The sequence below is a fragment of the Saccostrea cucullata genome, unplaced genomic scaffold (genome assembly GCF_032062105.1).
Source record: "Saccostrea cucullata isolate Sc308-1 unplaced genomic scaffold, CSIRO_AGI_Scuc_v1 ctg17, whole genome shotgun sequence".
In the NCBI taxonomy this organism is placed as follows: Eukaryota; Metazoa; Mollusca; class Bivalvia; order Ostreida; family Ostreidae; genus Saccostrea; species Saccostrea cuccullata.
The window spans coordinates 433,085-449,065 of NW_026932411.1; the positions used below are offsets into that span (position 1 = coordinate 433,085).

The 15,981-nt window shown below is 33.2% G+C and overlaps 2 protein-coding genes across 2 annotated transcripts; both read right to left on the minus strand.

Annotated features, from left to right (window-relative positions):
- Positions 1–18: 18 nt before the first annotated feature.
- LOC134235050 (peroxidase-like protein) lies at positions 19–5,372 on the minus strand. The gene is made up of 3 exons (XM_062717130.1): positions 5,189–5,372; positions 1,254–1,296; positions 19–196 (listed from the first exon to the last, which is right to left on the minus strand). The coding sequence occupies exons 1-3, from the start codon at positions 5,370–5,372 to the stop codon at positions 19–21; spliced, it is 405 nt and encodes a 134-aa protein (XP_062573114.1).
- A 1,495-nt stretch (positions 5,373–6,867) lies between these two features.
- On the minus strand, positions 6,868–14,499 carry LOC134235051 (uncharacterized). The gene is made up of 3 exons (XM_062717131.1): positions 14,269–14,499; positions 13,750–13,912; positions 6,868–7,123 (listed from the first exon to the last, which is right to left on the minus strand). The coding sequence occupies exons 1-3, from the start codon at positions 14,486–14,488 to the stop codon at positions 6,868–6,870; spliced, it is 639 nt and encodes a 212-aa protein (XP_062573115.1). The 5' UTR covers positions 14,489–14,499.
- Between the last annotated feature and the right edge of the window lie 1,482 nt (positions 14,500–15,981).

A 15,981-nucleotide genomic window follows, 5' to 3' on the forward strand; every position in this document is an offset into this window, starting at 1 on the left:
AAAGTGCTGTATAGAATTTCAGCTTGTATTCTTATTCTTTTTTTTCAGAATCTTTCTGATAATAAAAAGATTCCTACCTGCAGCACAATTTAATGAGGGTCCACCAAAATGACGGACAAAATTCATACACGTTTTTCCTCGGTAAAAGGGATCTTCCTTACTTATTTCGATATTGAAGCAATGTTCAGGATAATTCCTATAAAAGATGTGTTTTTGTATTTAAATTAAAAACATTTTTAATTGAATGGTAAGTAAAAGTAATTACAAATTTTGAGCCGACCTTTTTAATACACTGTGTATTTTGAAAAGATGATAATTTATCAAAATCGATCAATTAGTTAATCATGATGCAAAATATCAAACCAGGTTGCTTTTGTTAATTAACTGAACACTATTCATTTCTGCATATAGTATTTGAAAAAAAGAAAACATTACATCGGAGGAATGTAAATTGATGCCACAAAGCAGTTTCAGTTCTTTTTTATCATTATCTTTCAAGTTATAAAAGCCATTTAAGAGCTTTAAGAGCAGTTTTCAGGAATAATTCAGAAATGACAGACTGATATAGAAGTCTGAAATTAATAATAAACTCTTATGAAGATGGTTTATTATGGTGGCATATTTCTGCACCCTAGATGCAAGATAAATATGTTAACATGCAACAGAATAACACGCGAGTTAATTACAAATGGCATACAAGATATTTATGTCAACATGTAAGATAAAAAGTCGCGCATCAACATATATATCTCGCATGATAACATAGTTCTCTTTCACGTAGGCATAAATAAGTCGCATGATGACATAATTATCTTTCATGTCGACATGAATATGTTGCATGTCTACATAACTATTCTGCATGTTGACATGTGTTAGTCGCATGTCTACACCATTATGTTGGATTTTGCATGTATGATGACAAATACGGGCGCTAGTTAGTAAACTTCCCCTATATATATATTTAACTAATATTTTCTAACAAGAATGGTAACTGGCATGTTAACATCATAATCAGTCTTGCATGTTTACATAAATATGTCGCAAACCTACATAATTTATCCGCACGTTGACATAAATTGTTGCATGTCTACATAATTATGTTGCATGTTAACATATTTTATCTTGCATGTAGGGGGCAGAAATATGCCACCATAGTAAATACATTGGTAGTGCAAAAAAGATGTTATTCAATTTTATCAAATTGTTACTTGAGAGTATCAAAAGTAATCAAAAGTAGATAAAAAGAGAAGAACCTTGTTTTATTGCAGCAGTCTAAAATGTCCTCGCCTTTTTCATCTGTAAAATAGAAATAATTATTATTTTTCATGTTAAGTACAGTGTACTAAAATTTGATTGGTTTAGACTGTTAAGTGTTTTTGAATTAACTTCGCTGGGGGCAGGAATTCCAATGAATCTTCTCTTCACTCAGGATTCAGTGAAAACTTATGTACCAGGTATTTGCTAGCGTGTACGATTAAAGGCTGAATCAAATTCAAAAATATTTTGGAAAGGGGAGATAGAAACACATCAACAGTTAAATTCATAGAAGGCTATTGTACCGATCTCCACTTTTGAAGGGAAGAGGCAAGAGTATTTGTGCCCCTCATTCAGCTTTAAAGATATCTGAGAACAGCAGAGATTCACTAATATATCACCAAAATAAACAAGAAATCTGTGAGCCAATGCTCACTAGGAATACCCCCGCTCTGATGTGAATGAACACCATCATGTTAATATACACAAGTTCAATTATGGACAGATGCACAGAAAAATATGAAATTGACATCAGATTCATATAAAAATTAATCCCACCATATTGCATGCCTCAACAAAGAGTGTACTAAAGTTTCAAGCATCAGTTATGATTAGTTGACGAGAAAACTGCGACGAAAAATTTGTTATGTATGAAACAGACAGACGCACAGACAAACAGGAAGTTGACATCGGATTTGACCAAAAATGTATCGCACCGTATGGCATGTCTCAGGGAAGATTGTGTTAAAATTTCAAACATCTGCAATGAGTAGTTGCTGAGAAAAGTGCGACAAAAATTTGTTATGTATGAAACGGACAGACGCACAGACAAACAGGAAGTTGATATTGGATTTGACCAATAGGTATCCCACCGTATGGCATGCCTCAGAGAAGATTGTGTTAAAATTTCAAGCATCTGCGATGAGTAGTTGTTGAGAAAAGTGCGACAAAAGTTTGTTATGTATGAAACGGACAGACGCACAGACAAACAGGAAGTTGACATCGGATTTGACCACAAATGTATCTCACCGTATGACATGCCTCATAGAAGATTGTGTTTAAATTTCAAGCATCTGCGATGAGTGGTTGCTGAGAAAAGTGCGACGAAAATTTGTTACGGACAAACAGACAGACAGACAGACACACAAGGGTAAAACAGTATACCCCCCTCTCCTTCGGAACGGGGGTATAAAAATATTCTCGCAGTTGGATTATGAAATCTCTAGGCTTTTTTTTCTTGTTATATATTTCATTTGGCTGGCACACCCTTCCACGTTACAGATTTGCAGAAATAACAAATTATGTAATGGTTATAAGCCGAAAACTGTCCATTATGTCAGATATTAGACGACCCGAGGCGCGTTAGCGCCGAGGAGAGTCTAATATCTGACATAATGGTCAGTTTGAGGCTTATAACTTACTTAAAACATTTTACCACTGTCGAACACTTCCATTGTTAACTTATTGGACAGCCACAGGTAAGGTCTCGTTCTGCTTGGATGACTACCTGGCACTGTTCATCAAGTTAGGCCAAAGAAAAACAGTTTTGGTTTTTCTTCTGTCTTTATTAATAGTAGGAATCATCGAGAGGTATTTTATATCGATAAATATGAACATTAACTTTGTTTAGTCTTATTTATCCGCATTGCGACATTTTTTATATATACTACGCATGCGTTAAAGTCAGTTCTACTAAATTCTTTACAATTTATTCATTTTACAACGCAAGGACCAAGGATGACGACGTACATTTTTATTTCGAAAAAAAACCTTCAGAATCGGATGTTTTGAGGATTCCATTTATCGATTACGCCAAGATGCCTCAGTTCAAGTTTTCTACTGCGAAATCCGGATATATATTCTTATGTTTCGGAATTTGCAAGAAACATTTCCCATTAACAGGTAATTTTTGTAAAGCAATAGGATTTGAAGGATTTTACTCCAATAACTGTTTAAGCATTTTCTATGATATTGGAAGATTATTTCAGATGTATTTTTTAAAAATGCAACAGTTTCTCTTATGTGTGCAGGTTTCGAACTCGGAAGGATTTTACTCCAGCCACTCCTTCAAACAACGACAGACACTCGCTCAAACGACGCCAGACTTTGTGGACAAATGGTCATAAATCACCGAACAAAATTACAGATTCCGTTGATATTACGTGAGCTAAATTTTGTGCTAAATGCGGAAAAAATGGATATTTCAAGAAACAAAATGCCCAAGGTTGTGTGTAAGAAAACTCACGCTTCTCATTCATCTTTTGTGTCCATTGGATTCTATATATGTTCTGTGAATCAAACATTGTGAAAGGAATCTATTATATAGCAATGAACGGTGAATTTAGGAAATTCATGATCGGAGCCACGGGTGCGTCTACAATAATGAATCTGAGACATTCAATTCACTGGATTATTTGTGCCATTTTCAGTAGGATTTTTTGTGAAATATTAACATGTAACGCCACTAATTTCTTACATTGTTCATATTAAATTGTTTGATTTGTCATTGCCTTTTAAGTGCTGTTTACTTATTTGCCTCGCCCTTTGTTCTCATTTTAACGTTACCTGTACCTGTCCAATAAGTTGAATCTTATTGGACACCTACAGGTAACTTATTGGACGGGGAGCAGGACAATAATAAATTTATTGAACTAGGTTTAACAAAAGATGACGTCACAAAAATGTTTTAAAATACTGTTACTGTTCATTTTGCGTCATAAGCGATTTACAATCCCCCACTGAATTCAAGAGATACAAACAGTGAACCATGATAGAATATATCAGATCCCCTCTTCAAAAGTGATGATGGGTACAATAACCCTCTATGACAATGGTTATAATCTAACTGTTGATGTCTCTCCACCTCCCTTTTTCAAATATTTTTGAATTTGTTTCAGCCTATAATCGTACACGATAGCAAAAACGTGGTACATAAGCGTTCACTGAATCCTGAATAAAGTGAAGATTCATTAGAATTCCTGCCCCGCGAAGTTAATTCAAAAACACTATTTTCTGACTTCTTCCCGAAAATATTCAGATATCTATATCGATATATTTCATATCGACAATACTATATAGATATGATTTACTATCTTGTTTCGATCGATATCTGAAAATCAAATTAATTATGTAGAAGCATCTTAATACAATTCAAAATATGTAGCCTATATAAATAAGGAGTTATATAACACCTTATATGTTGATAAGACGATAAAATATGACAATATACAAAGTTATAACAAGTGTAGAGCCATTTACGCTTCCGTGCATCTTAATATAATAAAGTTCTGTTGATAGCGCGGTTTCTGATTAGATAAAAAAAAATTATATCGTATAAATTGGGTTGCCTACGTCACAATGACTTACGTCAAAAGCCGTATCGATCAGCCTGACGTTACATTTATTTTGTACAATTTGTAGTCATTTTTAAGGGTCAATCATCTTTTTTCTTACACTAAATGAAAGGAACTTAAAATATAAGGAATGAAATTAATAGCTACTTAAGTTAAACGGTGTAAATTGGGTAGCTATTTAATTCATTCTTTGAATTTAGATAAATTGCATGTTAACACAATCCTGTTGCATACTGTATGTATATCACGTGTATATAATTTTGTTTGTATTGGAGAGGACAATCGAAGTTGGTTTAACTTGTTCCAATCCCATTGATTGTATTCAATAGAATATGTTTAAATCAAAAAATCCTGTACGTATGATGGTAATAATGGCGATAGTAAGCAAGTTTAACAACATTAAAATTAGATTCTCTAAAGACATCGGTAACTTGCATGTCAACTTAATTATCTTGCATGTTGACACAAATAAGTCACATGTATAAATATAATAAAGATGCATGTTAACTTAATTTATCTTGCATGTAGGGGGTTGAAATATGCCATCATAGATGACAGTTCAAAATTGACACAATCTGTACCTTTTGGTAAGGGCGTGGCGATGACGTCATGATCAATGAACTGGCCGTGATGAGTGAGGTAGGTGGAGAACACGGCGCTGACTGGGGTCATGTCCCATCCCAGGTACTGGAAGACGTTGTTACTGACTATTCTAGCGTTTGGAAGGTCTTCACCAGTTACAGAGCGTCTTCTAGGGCTACCCATGCCTACAATTACATTGGCAGATGCAAAGGGGGAGGGAGGTCCGGGGATTGGAACCCCCGTTATTTTTTAAGAAAAAGAGAGGGATGTTTGATCTTGTCTCTTGTGAGTCTGCTGCCTGATTTTTCATCACTGAACGGTCCGTGTAACACTTAACAATTCAAATTTCTAAAATGAATAAATTTTTAGAATGTTAATATAATAGTTCAAATTTCTAAATTTCAAAAACTCAAACTGATTTTGTATATTAGAATTTAATATTATAGTTCAAAAAACCTAAACTTTCAAATTTCCAAACAGGTTTAAACATTTTGATTGTTCAAAATTCACATTTCCAAAACGATATTGGTATTTTAAATCTTTGAGTTTTTAATCTACCGTTTCTTCAGAAAGTTTACGCTAAAGAAAATTAATTTCAATACAGATTTACGTCTTTTTAAATTTTAAAATTTTCTTCAAACTTCTAAATTTGATCTTACAAACGATTAGATTTTTAGAAATTTAGAATTTTGGTTCAAGCATTCAAATTTTAAAGAACAAAAACACTTTGAGCTTTCAGATTTTTACATCAAATATCCAAAATATCAAATTCCAAATTATTAACCTGGTTTGAATTTTGAAAATTTCAAAAATACTTTTGGTTAAGCAAAAGAGTATTTAGTTAGTTAGAATATTGAACTGATATTCAGTATTCAAATCGGGTTTGGAAATTTGATATTTTGGATATTTAAAGTAAAATTCTAAAATCAGTGTTAAAGTTATTTGAAATTAGGACATTTGAATCAAAATTCCAAATTTCTAAAAATCTAAAGCTTTTCAAAGTTCGAAGTAAATTTTATATAATCAAAAGACGAAAAATGTTACTGACCTATAGATTGTTAAGTGTAAACTTTCTGGAAAAACCGGCAGACTAAAAACTCAAAAGTTTGAAATACAAAAATCGTTTTTGGAAATTTGAATTTTGAGTATTTAAGGTAAAAATCTAAAATATTAAAATTCTAAAACCTATTTAGAAATTTGAAATTTAGATTTTTGAACTAAAATATTGAATTTCAATATTCACCAAATCAGTATGACTTTTTGAAATTTAAAAATCTAAACTAATATATTAACATTCTAAAACTCAAAGTCATTTTAGAAATTTGAATTGTTTATTATTCTTTACCTTGAATTATTGTAATACGATGCTGACCACTCTCTTTGTGTATTATTCACCTTAATATCATTTTGAACTAAACATTGTCTTATTTTATCAATATCCTCAATGCACTATGTCACATTTCATTTTTATTGATTAAGCCAAAGTTGTACATATGAAGTTATTGAAAATAATACAGTCTGTATTGATTAATCTAAAATCTTTAGTGAAGGGTTTAACAGTTTTGACTAGGATTCGGGCAATATATAATTTATTGGACCGAAAGGTGAGAATGTCGCCCTTGGCCTGCCGCCTCGGGCCACATTTACATCTTCAGGTCCAACAAAATATACGTTGTTCTCATACCCAGTCAATAATTGCATAATAATACCTACTTTCGTATGCTGGGCTTAGAACACGTTGCTGTGGTGTGCCTGATGATCCAAGTAAAGGGTCCCGCAAATTGTTACATTGTCCATCTACTCGTCGGTAAGGATTACCAATATCGCAGGTGGGTCGTGCAAAACAGAATTTGGTCACTAAACGTTGAAATATTTCTGTGACACTTGGATCGCTTGTCACGCGATTTAAAGATTCTCGCAAACCCATGGGTCCACTGTAATATAAATAGAATGTGTAGTTATTTCAGGTTCATATTTTTTATAGATGAGCTTGAACAAAATTTTAGGTAAGATTTTTATTAAAATATTCATTTGATGATATAAATATAATTTTTACGAATTATAACTAAGGTTAAACTTCAATTAAAATAATACAGCTGGATGCAGAGCAAACATTTTATCAATGAACGGATCAGGTTCGATAGAAAAGAAATCACGCCCTGTTGCCTGCTCCCCTCCCCAACCCCCAACCCCCAACCCTTTACCCCCCCCCCCCTGTTTTTGCTCGTCATGATTGGTCTAACAAAATATGCGTAAAAAAATTAGAGAATTGTCAATTAGAATTAAAAATGTCGGTTAACGATTGATTTAAGGATAGGTATTTCCTTACAAAGTCATTGTATGTGGATCTCTTAGTATGCTCTGCACTCGATTTACATTGTTTTTAACGGATTTACGAGCTTGATTCATGTTCGTTTCCTTTATATTTCATTACGATATTTTACGCATGTTAAAAAATCGATGTTTCCAAAATATTGACCCTTTTCAAATAAGTGATTTAAGGTCATTTTTTAAATAATAGTTTTTATAATTAAGGTCTTCCGTCTTCAGCGGAAGACCTTCTTGTTATTCTTAGGTTTCTTTTTCACTTTTATTAAGGTCTTCCGTTTCAACGGAAGACCTTCTTATTTTTCTGTTGTTTCTTTTCAACTTTTCTTATTATTATTATTCTTACCGATTTTGTGCACGCGATTTCTCGTAAATGCGTCGATGGATTTTCATGAAACTTTCAGCATTGATGACAAATGATATGAACTTAAGGCGTTTTTTTTAATTTGATGACGTCACTTCCGGTTCGGAGTTTTTCGCGATTTAGTGAGTTTTAGAGGGTCATTTTGTCCGGCAGTTTTCTCAAAAAGCACTCAACGCAGAAGCATGAAATTTTCAGTGCTGATAAAGCAACCTTTGGAGATATGTATTTGGTATATCTCAACCACCGGAAGTACGAAGCGCCGACGCTGGCTATGGTCCGAAAACAGTCCAATAAAGAATTTCAAAATTTTTAACACCTTTTCTACGATAACCTTTTATTTAGAAATATTTTGTAAAAACATGTAGAACAAAAGAAGTGTAGAATTTAAAGATCTTTCAAATGATATCTCGAAAAAAGGGCTGGCCCCTATAATTAAGGGCCAAGGGGGGCCGAAAGTTTTTCCTTTATACCCCAAAAAGTAATGAGAATTTGTAATACCTCGAAGAAGCAAAGTTGTTCAAAATGTCAAGATTAATCTATTAAAGTCAATATGATACGTCCGGCGTCGTCACTTCCGGCCAAACCGGAAGTAGTCGAAAAACGCGTATTTTTGCCATTCTTGACATGTTTTGGGGTAACAGATGTAACTGGAAGACTTAAAACTTAATTTTCCGTCCGTTGTTTTCACTTCCTCCGGCGTCGTCACTTCCGGTCAAACCGGAAGTAGTCGAAAAACGCGTATTTTTGCCATTCTTGACAAGTTTTGGGGTAACATATGTCACTGGAAGCCTAAAACTTGATTTTCCGTCCGTCCTTGTCACTTCCGGTTTAACTGGAAGTAGCAAAATTTGCTTATTTCTGCATTAATCAACATAGCTTTAGATTATTCAAACATTTTTAGGCGTTATTTCTTATTTTTTGTTAAAAATGAAAGCTACTTCCGGTCAAACAGGACGGAAGACCTACTCGTTGCTTTGCAACGAGCTTTGCTCTAGTTATTCTTTTTTTTCTTCTGCTTCCTAGACCACAACTTTGAGGCCTCATATCTCACTCATTTCTCAACGGATTTCGCTCAAATTTTCAGAGGTTATAGACGTTTATAAACTCTATCAGAATGCTGACTAAAATTTCAAAAAGTCACTTCCGGTTTTGAGTTATTTCCCTTTAAACGAAAATTTATAGGCTTTCGTTTCCAGACAAAGGCTCAGAGACGGCTAAAGGTGGAGCAGAAATTCTACTGATTTTAGATAAAATAAGGATTGAAGTTGTGCACATCGGTTTTTGTTTTTCGATTTCTCTATTCAAAATGGCGCTATATAGCTGTCATAAATTAGAACGCTTAAAAGAGCCAAAAATTACTCATATTTTGCTTTTTATCTTTTAAACTAAAAATATTTTGTTAAAATATATAGAACATAATTTGTGCAAAATTAGAAGATCTTTCAAATGATATGTCGGAAAAAGGGCTGACCCCAAAATTAAGGGATCTAGAGGGGCCAAAAGTTTTTTCCAGATATCTCAAAAAGTATTGAGAATTTGTTATACATCAAAGAAGCAAAGTTGTTTAAAATGTCAAGCTTAATCTAATGGAGTCGTCAAAATACGCCCAGCGTCGTCACTTCCGGCCAAACCGGAAGTAGTCGGAAAACGCGTATTTTTGCCGTTTTTGACAAGTTTTGGGGTAACATATATGTCTCTGGGAGCTTAAAAATTAATTTTCCGTGCGTTGTCGTCACTTCCGGTCAAACCGGAAGTAGCAAAAAATGGCTTATTTTTGCATTAATTAACATAGCTTTAGAGGATTCAAAGCATTTTTGGGCGTTTTTTCTCATTTTTGTTAAAAATGAAAGCTACTTCCGGTCAAACAGGACGGAAGACCTACTCGTTGCTGTGCAACGAGCTTTGCTCTAGTTATTATTATTATTATTCTTTTTTTTCTTACCGATTTTGTGCACGCGATTTCTCGGAAACGGCTCGATGGATTTCCATGAAACTTTCAGGACTTATGTAACATTACTTGAACCTTATGCATTTTTTTCCGATTTGATGACGTCACTTCCGGTTTTAAGATATTGTCGATTTTATGATTTTTGAAGGGTCAGATTGTCCTCGAACGTTCTAAAAAATGGCTATAGATAGAAACGTGAAAATTTCAGGTATGATAGTCCAAAGTCTATAGATATGTAAAATTTATTTCATTTTTATCTGAAGTGCCGCACGTCGGCGCTCGCTATGGCGCAAAAATAGTCCTATCGCGAATTTCAAAATTTTTATCACCTTTTCTACGATATCTTTTTACCTGGAAATATTTTGTTAAAGGATGTAGAACAAAAGAAGTGTAGAATTCCAAGATCTTTCAAATGATATCTCGAAAAAAGGGCTGGCCCCTAAAATTAAGGGACTAGAGGGGCCAAAAGTTTTTTCTTTATATCTCAAAAAGTATTGAGAATTTGTAATACGTCCAAGAAGCAAAGTTGTTCAAAATGTCAAGCTTAATCTATTTGAGCCATCAAAAAACGTCCGCCGTCGTCATTATTATTATTGTTTTTTTTCTTACCGATTTTGTGTGCACGATTTCTCAGAAACGGCTCGATCGATTTTCATGAAACTTTCATGACTAATATAACACCAAACAAACCTGATATGTAATTTTTTGTTTTGATGACGTCACTTCCGGTTTTGAGATTTTCGCAATTTAGTGATTTTCAAGGGGTCAGTTTGTCCGCGAGTTTTCTCAAAAACGGCTTAGGATAGAAACTTGAGATTTTCAGCAATGATAGAGCAATATATGTAGATGTGACATACGTATTCCATTTTCACCGGAAGTGCTGCACGACGACGCTCGCTATGGTCCGAAAAAAGGCATGTTGAGAATTTTAAAAATTCTAACGCTTTTTCTTTGATATCTTTACACCTACAAATATTTTGTGAAAACATATAGAACAAAAGTTGTAGAGAATGTGACGATCTTTCTAAGGATATCAACGAAAAGCGGCTGGCCCCTATTATAAAGGGCCCAGATGGGCCGAAAGCTTTTTCTTAATATCTCAAAAAGTATTGAGAATTTGTAATATGTCAAAGAAGCAAAGTTGTTCAAAATGCCAAGCTTTATCTAATGAGGTCATCAAAATATGTCCGGCGACGTCACTTCCGGTCAAACCGGAAGTAGTCAAAAATTGCATATTTTTGCCGTTCTTGACAGGTTTTGGGGTAACATATGTCACTGGAAGCTTAAATCTTAATTTTCCGTCCGTCGACGTCACTTCCGGTCAAACCGGAAGTAGCAAAGAACGGCTTAATATTGCTATAATTACTATAGATTTGGAGGATTAAATCATTTTTGGACTCCATTACTCAATTTTTTTTAAATGAAAGTTACACATGCACTTCCGGTCAAACACGACGGAAGACCTACTCGTTGCTTTGCAACGAGCTCGGCTTTAGTTAAGGTCTTCCGTCTTCAGCGGAAGACCTTATTGTTTTTCTTAGGTTTCTTTTCCACTATTTTTCTTCTTATTATTTCTTTTCTTACCGATTTTGTGCACGCGAGTTCTCGGAAACGGCTCGATGGATTTTCATGAAATTTTCAGGTCTGATAGAACATCAAAAAATCTAGAAATAATTTTTTTTTATTTTTATGACGTCACTTCCGGTTCGGAGATTTTCGCAATGGTGTCATTTTTAGAGGGTCACTTTGTCCGGCAATGTTCTCAAAAACCGTTGAAGATAGAAGTATGAAATTTTCAGTGATGATAGAGCAACCTTTGGAGAAGTGAATTCAGTATATCATTTTTACCGGAAGTACGAAGCGCCGACGCTCGATATGGTCCGAAAATAGTCCTATCAAGAATTTCAAAATTTTTGACACCTTTTCAAGGATAACTTTTTACCTAGAAATATTTTGTTAAAACATGTAGAACAAAAGAAGTTTAGAATTACACAATCTTTCAAATGATATCTCGAAAAAAGGGCTGGCCCCTAAAATGAAGGGCCTAGAGGGGCCGAAAGTATTTCCTTTATATCTCAAAAAGTATTGAGAATTTGTAATACGTCAAAGAAGCAAAGTTGTACAAAATGTAAAGCTTTATCTAATGATGTCGTCGAAATATGTTCGGCAATGTCACTTCCGGTCAAACCGGAAGTAGTCAAAAATTGCATATTTTTGCTGTTCTTGACAGGTTTTTGGATATCATATATCACTGGAAGCTTAAATTTTAATTTTCCGTCCGTCGACGGTACTTCCGGTCCAACCGGAAGTTGCCAAAAATGGCTTAATTTTGCAATAATTAACATAAATTTGGAGGATTAAACCATTTTTGGACTTCATTTGTCTTTTTTTCTTAAAAGAAAGTTACTTCCGGTCAAACAGGACGGAAGACCTACTCGTTGCTTTGCAACGAGCTCGGCTCTAGTTATATTTATAATTATATCTAAATTTTTATTTATAATTATATTTTTATTCATAATTGTATTTTTATTCATAATAATATTTTTATTTATTATAAAATGTTTATTTATAATTATATTTACGTCACAAGTAGTGACGCGCCTGGCAGGTAGGATTTAAGGGAGCCGATTGCATGGGTTAAAACTATAATAGATAAACTCTTTATCTTTATTCCATACATAAGTTACATTGACTTCAGTGTACATGTCAAGTTTGGGGAAAATCGACCTTCCAGATATTTTTAAGGGACAGTCTCAAATTACAGGAACATTTACTACAGAATTATATACTAGGAAAGTGCCAGTTTTTCGCACTTTACAGCAAATTATATAAATTCTACAATAGACATGTGCTCAAACTATAATATGTCGTGAGAAATACTATATCTCACAATGTATGTTAAAAACCCCCCACAATATTCTACCATTTTGTTTCCAGGGGGGCCATTTCAAAGTAACAATGTATTACCCCTTCTGAAGACCACGTTTTCATAAAGTCAAAAACACACTACTGTAAATCTGGAAATTTTTGCTGAAGATAAATTTTTAGCAAATTTACGAGTTCAATTGCATTCGCAAAAATATTTTTCTTAAAAATAAATTACCATTAAGAAAATGTAAACAAAGCAGTGGTCATTCGCAAAAATTTTAAACGTAAAAATTAATCAACAACATTTTGAACCCAATTCGCAAAATAACATCGACGCAAAAATTTCCAGATTTACGGTATTACAACGTCAATCTACCAATCAGTTGACAAATCGTTTTAAAAATCAGTTATATAAAACTTTAATTATATTTTTCAAACTGTAATTTCTTAAATTTTTCAAAGTTTTATTTATCAAGTGAAAAGCATTTCTTTAAAACAGTAAAAACGCTTCAATTTACTATGATGCACAAAATATTGCGCAATAGGAACCCCAGTCGGCCTCCTTAAGATATATACATGACTAAAACGTAAAAAAAAAAAATTCAGATGGGTGTTTGATTTTAGGGGAACTGTAGATCTGGCAATTTGTACTCAAAAGTTTAGAAACAAATATCGATGGATATTTGTATGAATACAAAATGTGTATCTTACATGTTACTTTAAAATATTGTGACTTACAAGACTTGGTCTTTTTTGATTTCGAAAACTACTAAAATTAATTGAGGAGAAATCTATCCTAGTATCTATAATCAGTCCTTGTATACTGGTGTTGAAGAATCCAAATATGAATATCTTTAGCTTTTTTCATATAAACCATTTAGTGCTAGATGCGAACAGAGTTTGGCACAGATATGATAAAACATTATTGTTAATTCAAAATTAATTAGGTGGAGTGGTTGTGAATCAAAAGAAACAATTGTGCATACTATTTTTTTTTCATGAAGGCAGATGTCCATGCATATTCTTACGTTTTATTAGAAATGGTAACAAACCTAGATAATTGTTCTGCAGCAAACATTGTAGCATTCAAAGTTCTTTTGAAACGATCGCTGATTATTGCATTCAGACTCGGTGAGTTAGTCTGGGAGAATCTGGCCAGGGCTCCAGCTGCTCCCGATGCGGCGCTAGGCTCCTGTCTTGTCTCAGTAGTTCGAACTTTAAGGACAGAAAAGTGAAGATCAAATCTGCTTATTTGACATTCAGAATTCAAATTTATGTTTTAAGTTTTAATCATATTTCTTACAATGCTATTTTTTCAGTCACAATAGTCAGATTTTATAAATTGCTTCTACATTGTTTTGTATACTTTCCATCATATTAAAAATTTTCTACAAAATCAAATGACTGATTAACTTTATTTTGTATTGCATAAAGTTCTGAAGCGTTGAAAGCTGTTAACTAGTTTCCTTATCGCAAAATTATATTATATCATTTACATTTTTATCAGATGACATGTTCCCAAAGAAATGTTTTACTGTAACAGTTTTACTGCTGATAATTTCTTGACTTACATGCTGGAATCTGTCCAAGAACTCGAGGAGCGGGCCTTGCTAAACCTCCATCTGGTGGACCGAAAGATCCGACTGCCAGTGTTCCACCTCCCCCACTTACATCACCGAATGCTCGATCAACAGCATTCTGTATTATAGATTCAATATCTCCTTGTGCAACAGCATGTGAAGGGAAATCCACAAACATTAACAGGAAACAGGCTAAAATCGTCGCCTCCATCTGTACTAATTGTTTAAATATTAATTCTATCAGGTCTCAAGATTTCTTTGATTTCATATTTTCAGAATATTTATTGAAAGCTAATTTTACTCTTTTAAAATATCTGGCTATTTTTATGGGTTTGTTATGGGTTCTAAACGTTTTGCAAATTTATGATATTATGAATGAAAAACATAATGAATAACATTATATAAACCTGCTAAATTAAAATCGGCATAATAATTAAATTCTCTATCATATGATTAAATTACTCTCATAACTGATTAGTTGAGATCCAACAATGCAGAAAAAATACTACCTTATTACCTGAACGTGACCTTCCAGGTGAAGATGAGGATTTATTATTTTTTTTGATTGGTCTAAAAATAGATCTAGAAATTCCAAATTAATGACGTTTTGGAAATATATGTGTAGGCTGATTTTCCAGTGATGGACCTAAATCCCCAACACCTGACCATACCGAAAAACAAAATTTGAAGTAAAGAGAATTCTTTTTTTGTAGGGGTTAATTATTTTTTTTTATTTCAGGTCACTTTTCCCTATTTATGCTGCCTTTCAAAATTCATCCTATAAAGAATTTGGCTTTACTTTTTTCAAAGCAACTTAAGAAGATAATAAATATGCAAATTGAGAAGACTACTGGAAGTGGTATCATTCAACAACCCCTTGCATTGACATAATAAAGGTAACCTATTAAACAAAAAATTTTATTCGGTCAACGCCCTAAAACATGTATTCCAACGTTCTTAAAGCATTGTTACGTATTGCACATTGCAATGTTTACGGTAGCGTCAAGGTTTCATCTGCCGAGATGTTCCCTGAATATGGTTTTAATGACTTCGTTTTAGAGTTCAGAAGTAAAAATAAATGTAAAAATACGTTAAAAGAATATTTCTTTTAAATGAGTCTTTTATAAATTCATTCCTTTTAACTTTTATTGAGTATAGAAGAACCAATTTCACTCAAATTGAATTCTTGTTATATTTATTAGAAAATTTATAAGAATCCTCTTGTCTTGTATTTCAAGTTATTTTGTGAAGTGTATTATTTAGGAAGACATACTCAATTAGCTTTCTGTGTACTTGTATACTGTGTGTATACACGGGGATTTGTCATTGCTGTTTCTGATAATAACCATGTGAATCTCTATTGTCCATATGTATGAAAAGTCTTTCTTTTTCTATTTTAACAAAATAAAAGCATTTTTTCGACTTTTATGCTTACCACAGAATATTTGATAAGTTTTCAAGATAGTCATTTGTATTTAAAGGGGAAGCTAGATTAGAGTTATAGATCCCTCAAACTTGAATTGAAAATAAAGAAATAACCTCGAACTTTTGTAACATTCTTTAACATAAAAGACTTGTCTTGATTCTAACCATATTTTAACTTTAAGTTTACTTCCTTTTCTATATTTACACCCAAAGGGATAGTTTCAAAAATTTTGATTATAACCTAAGCTTACAGGGTCCAGATATCATACATCTAATCGT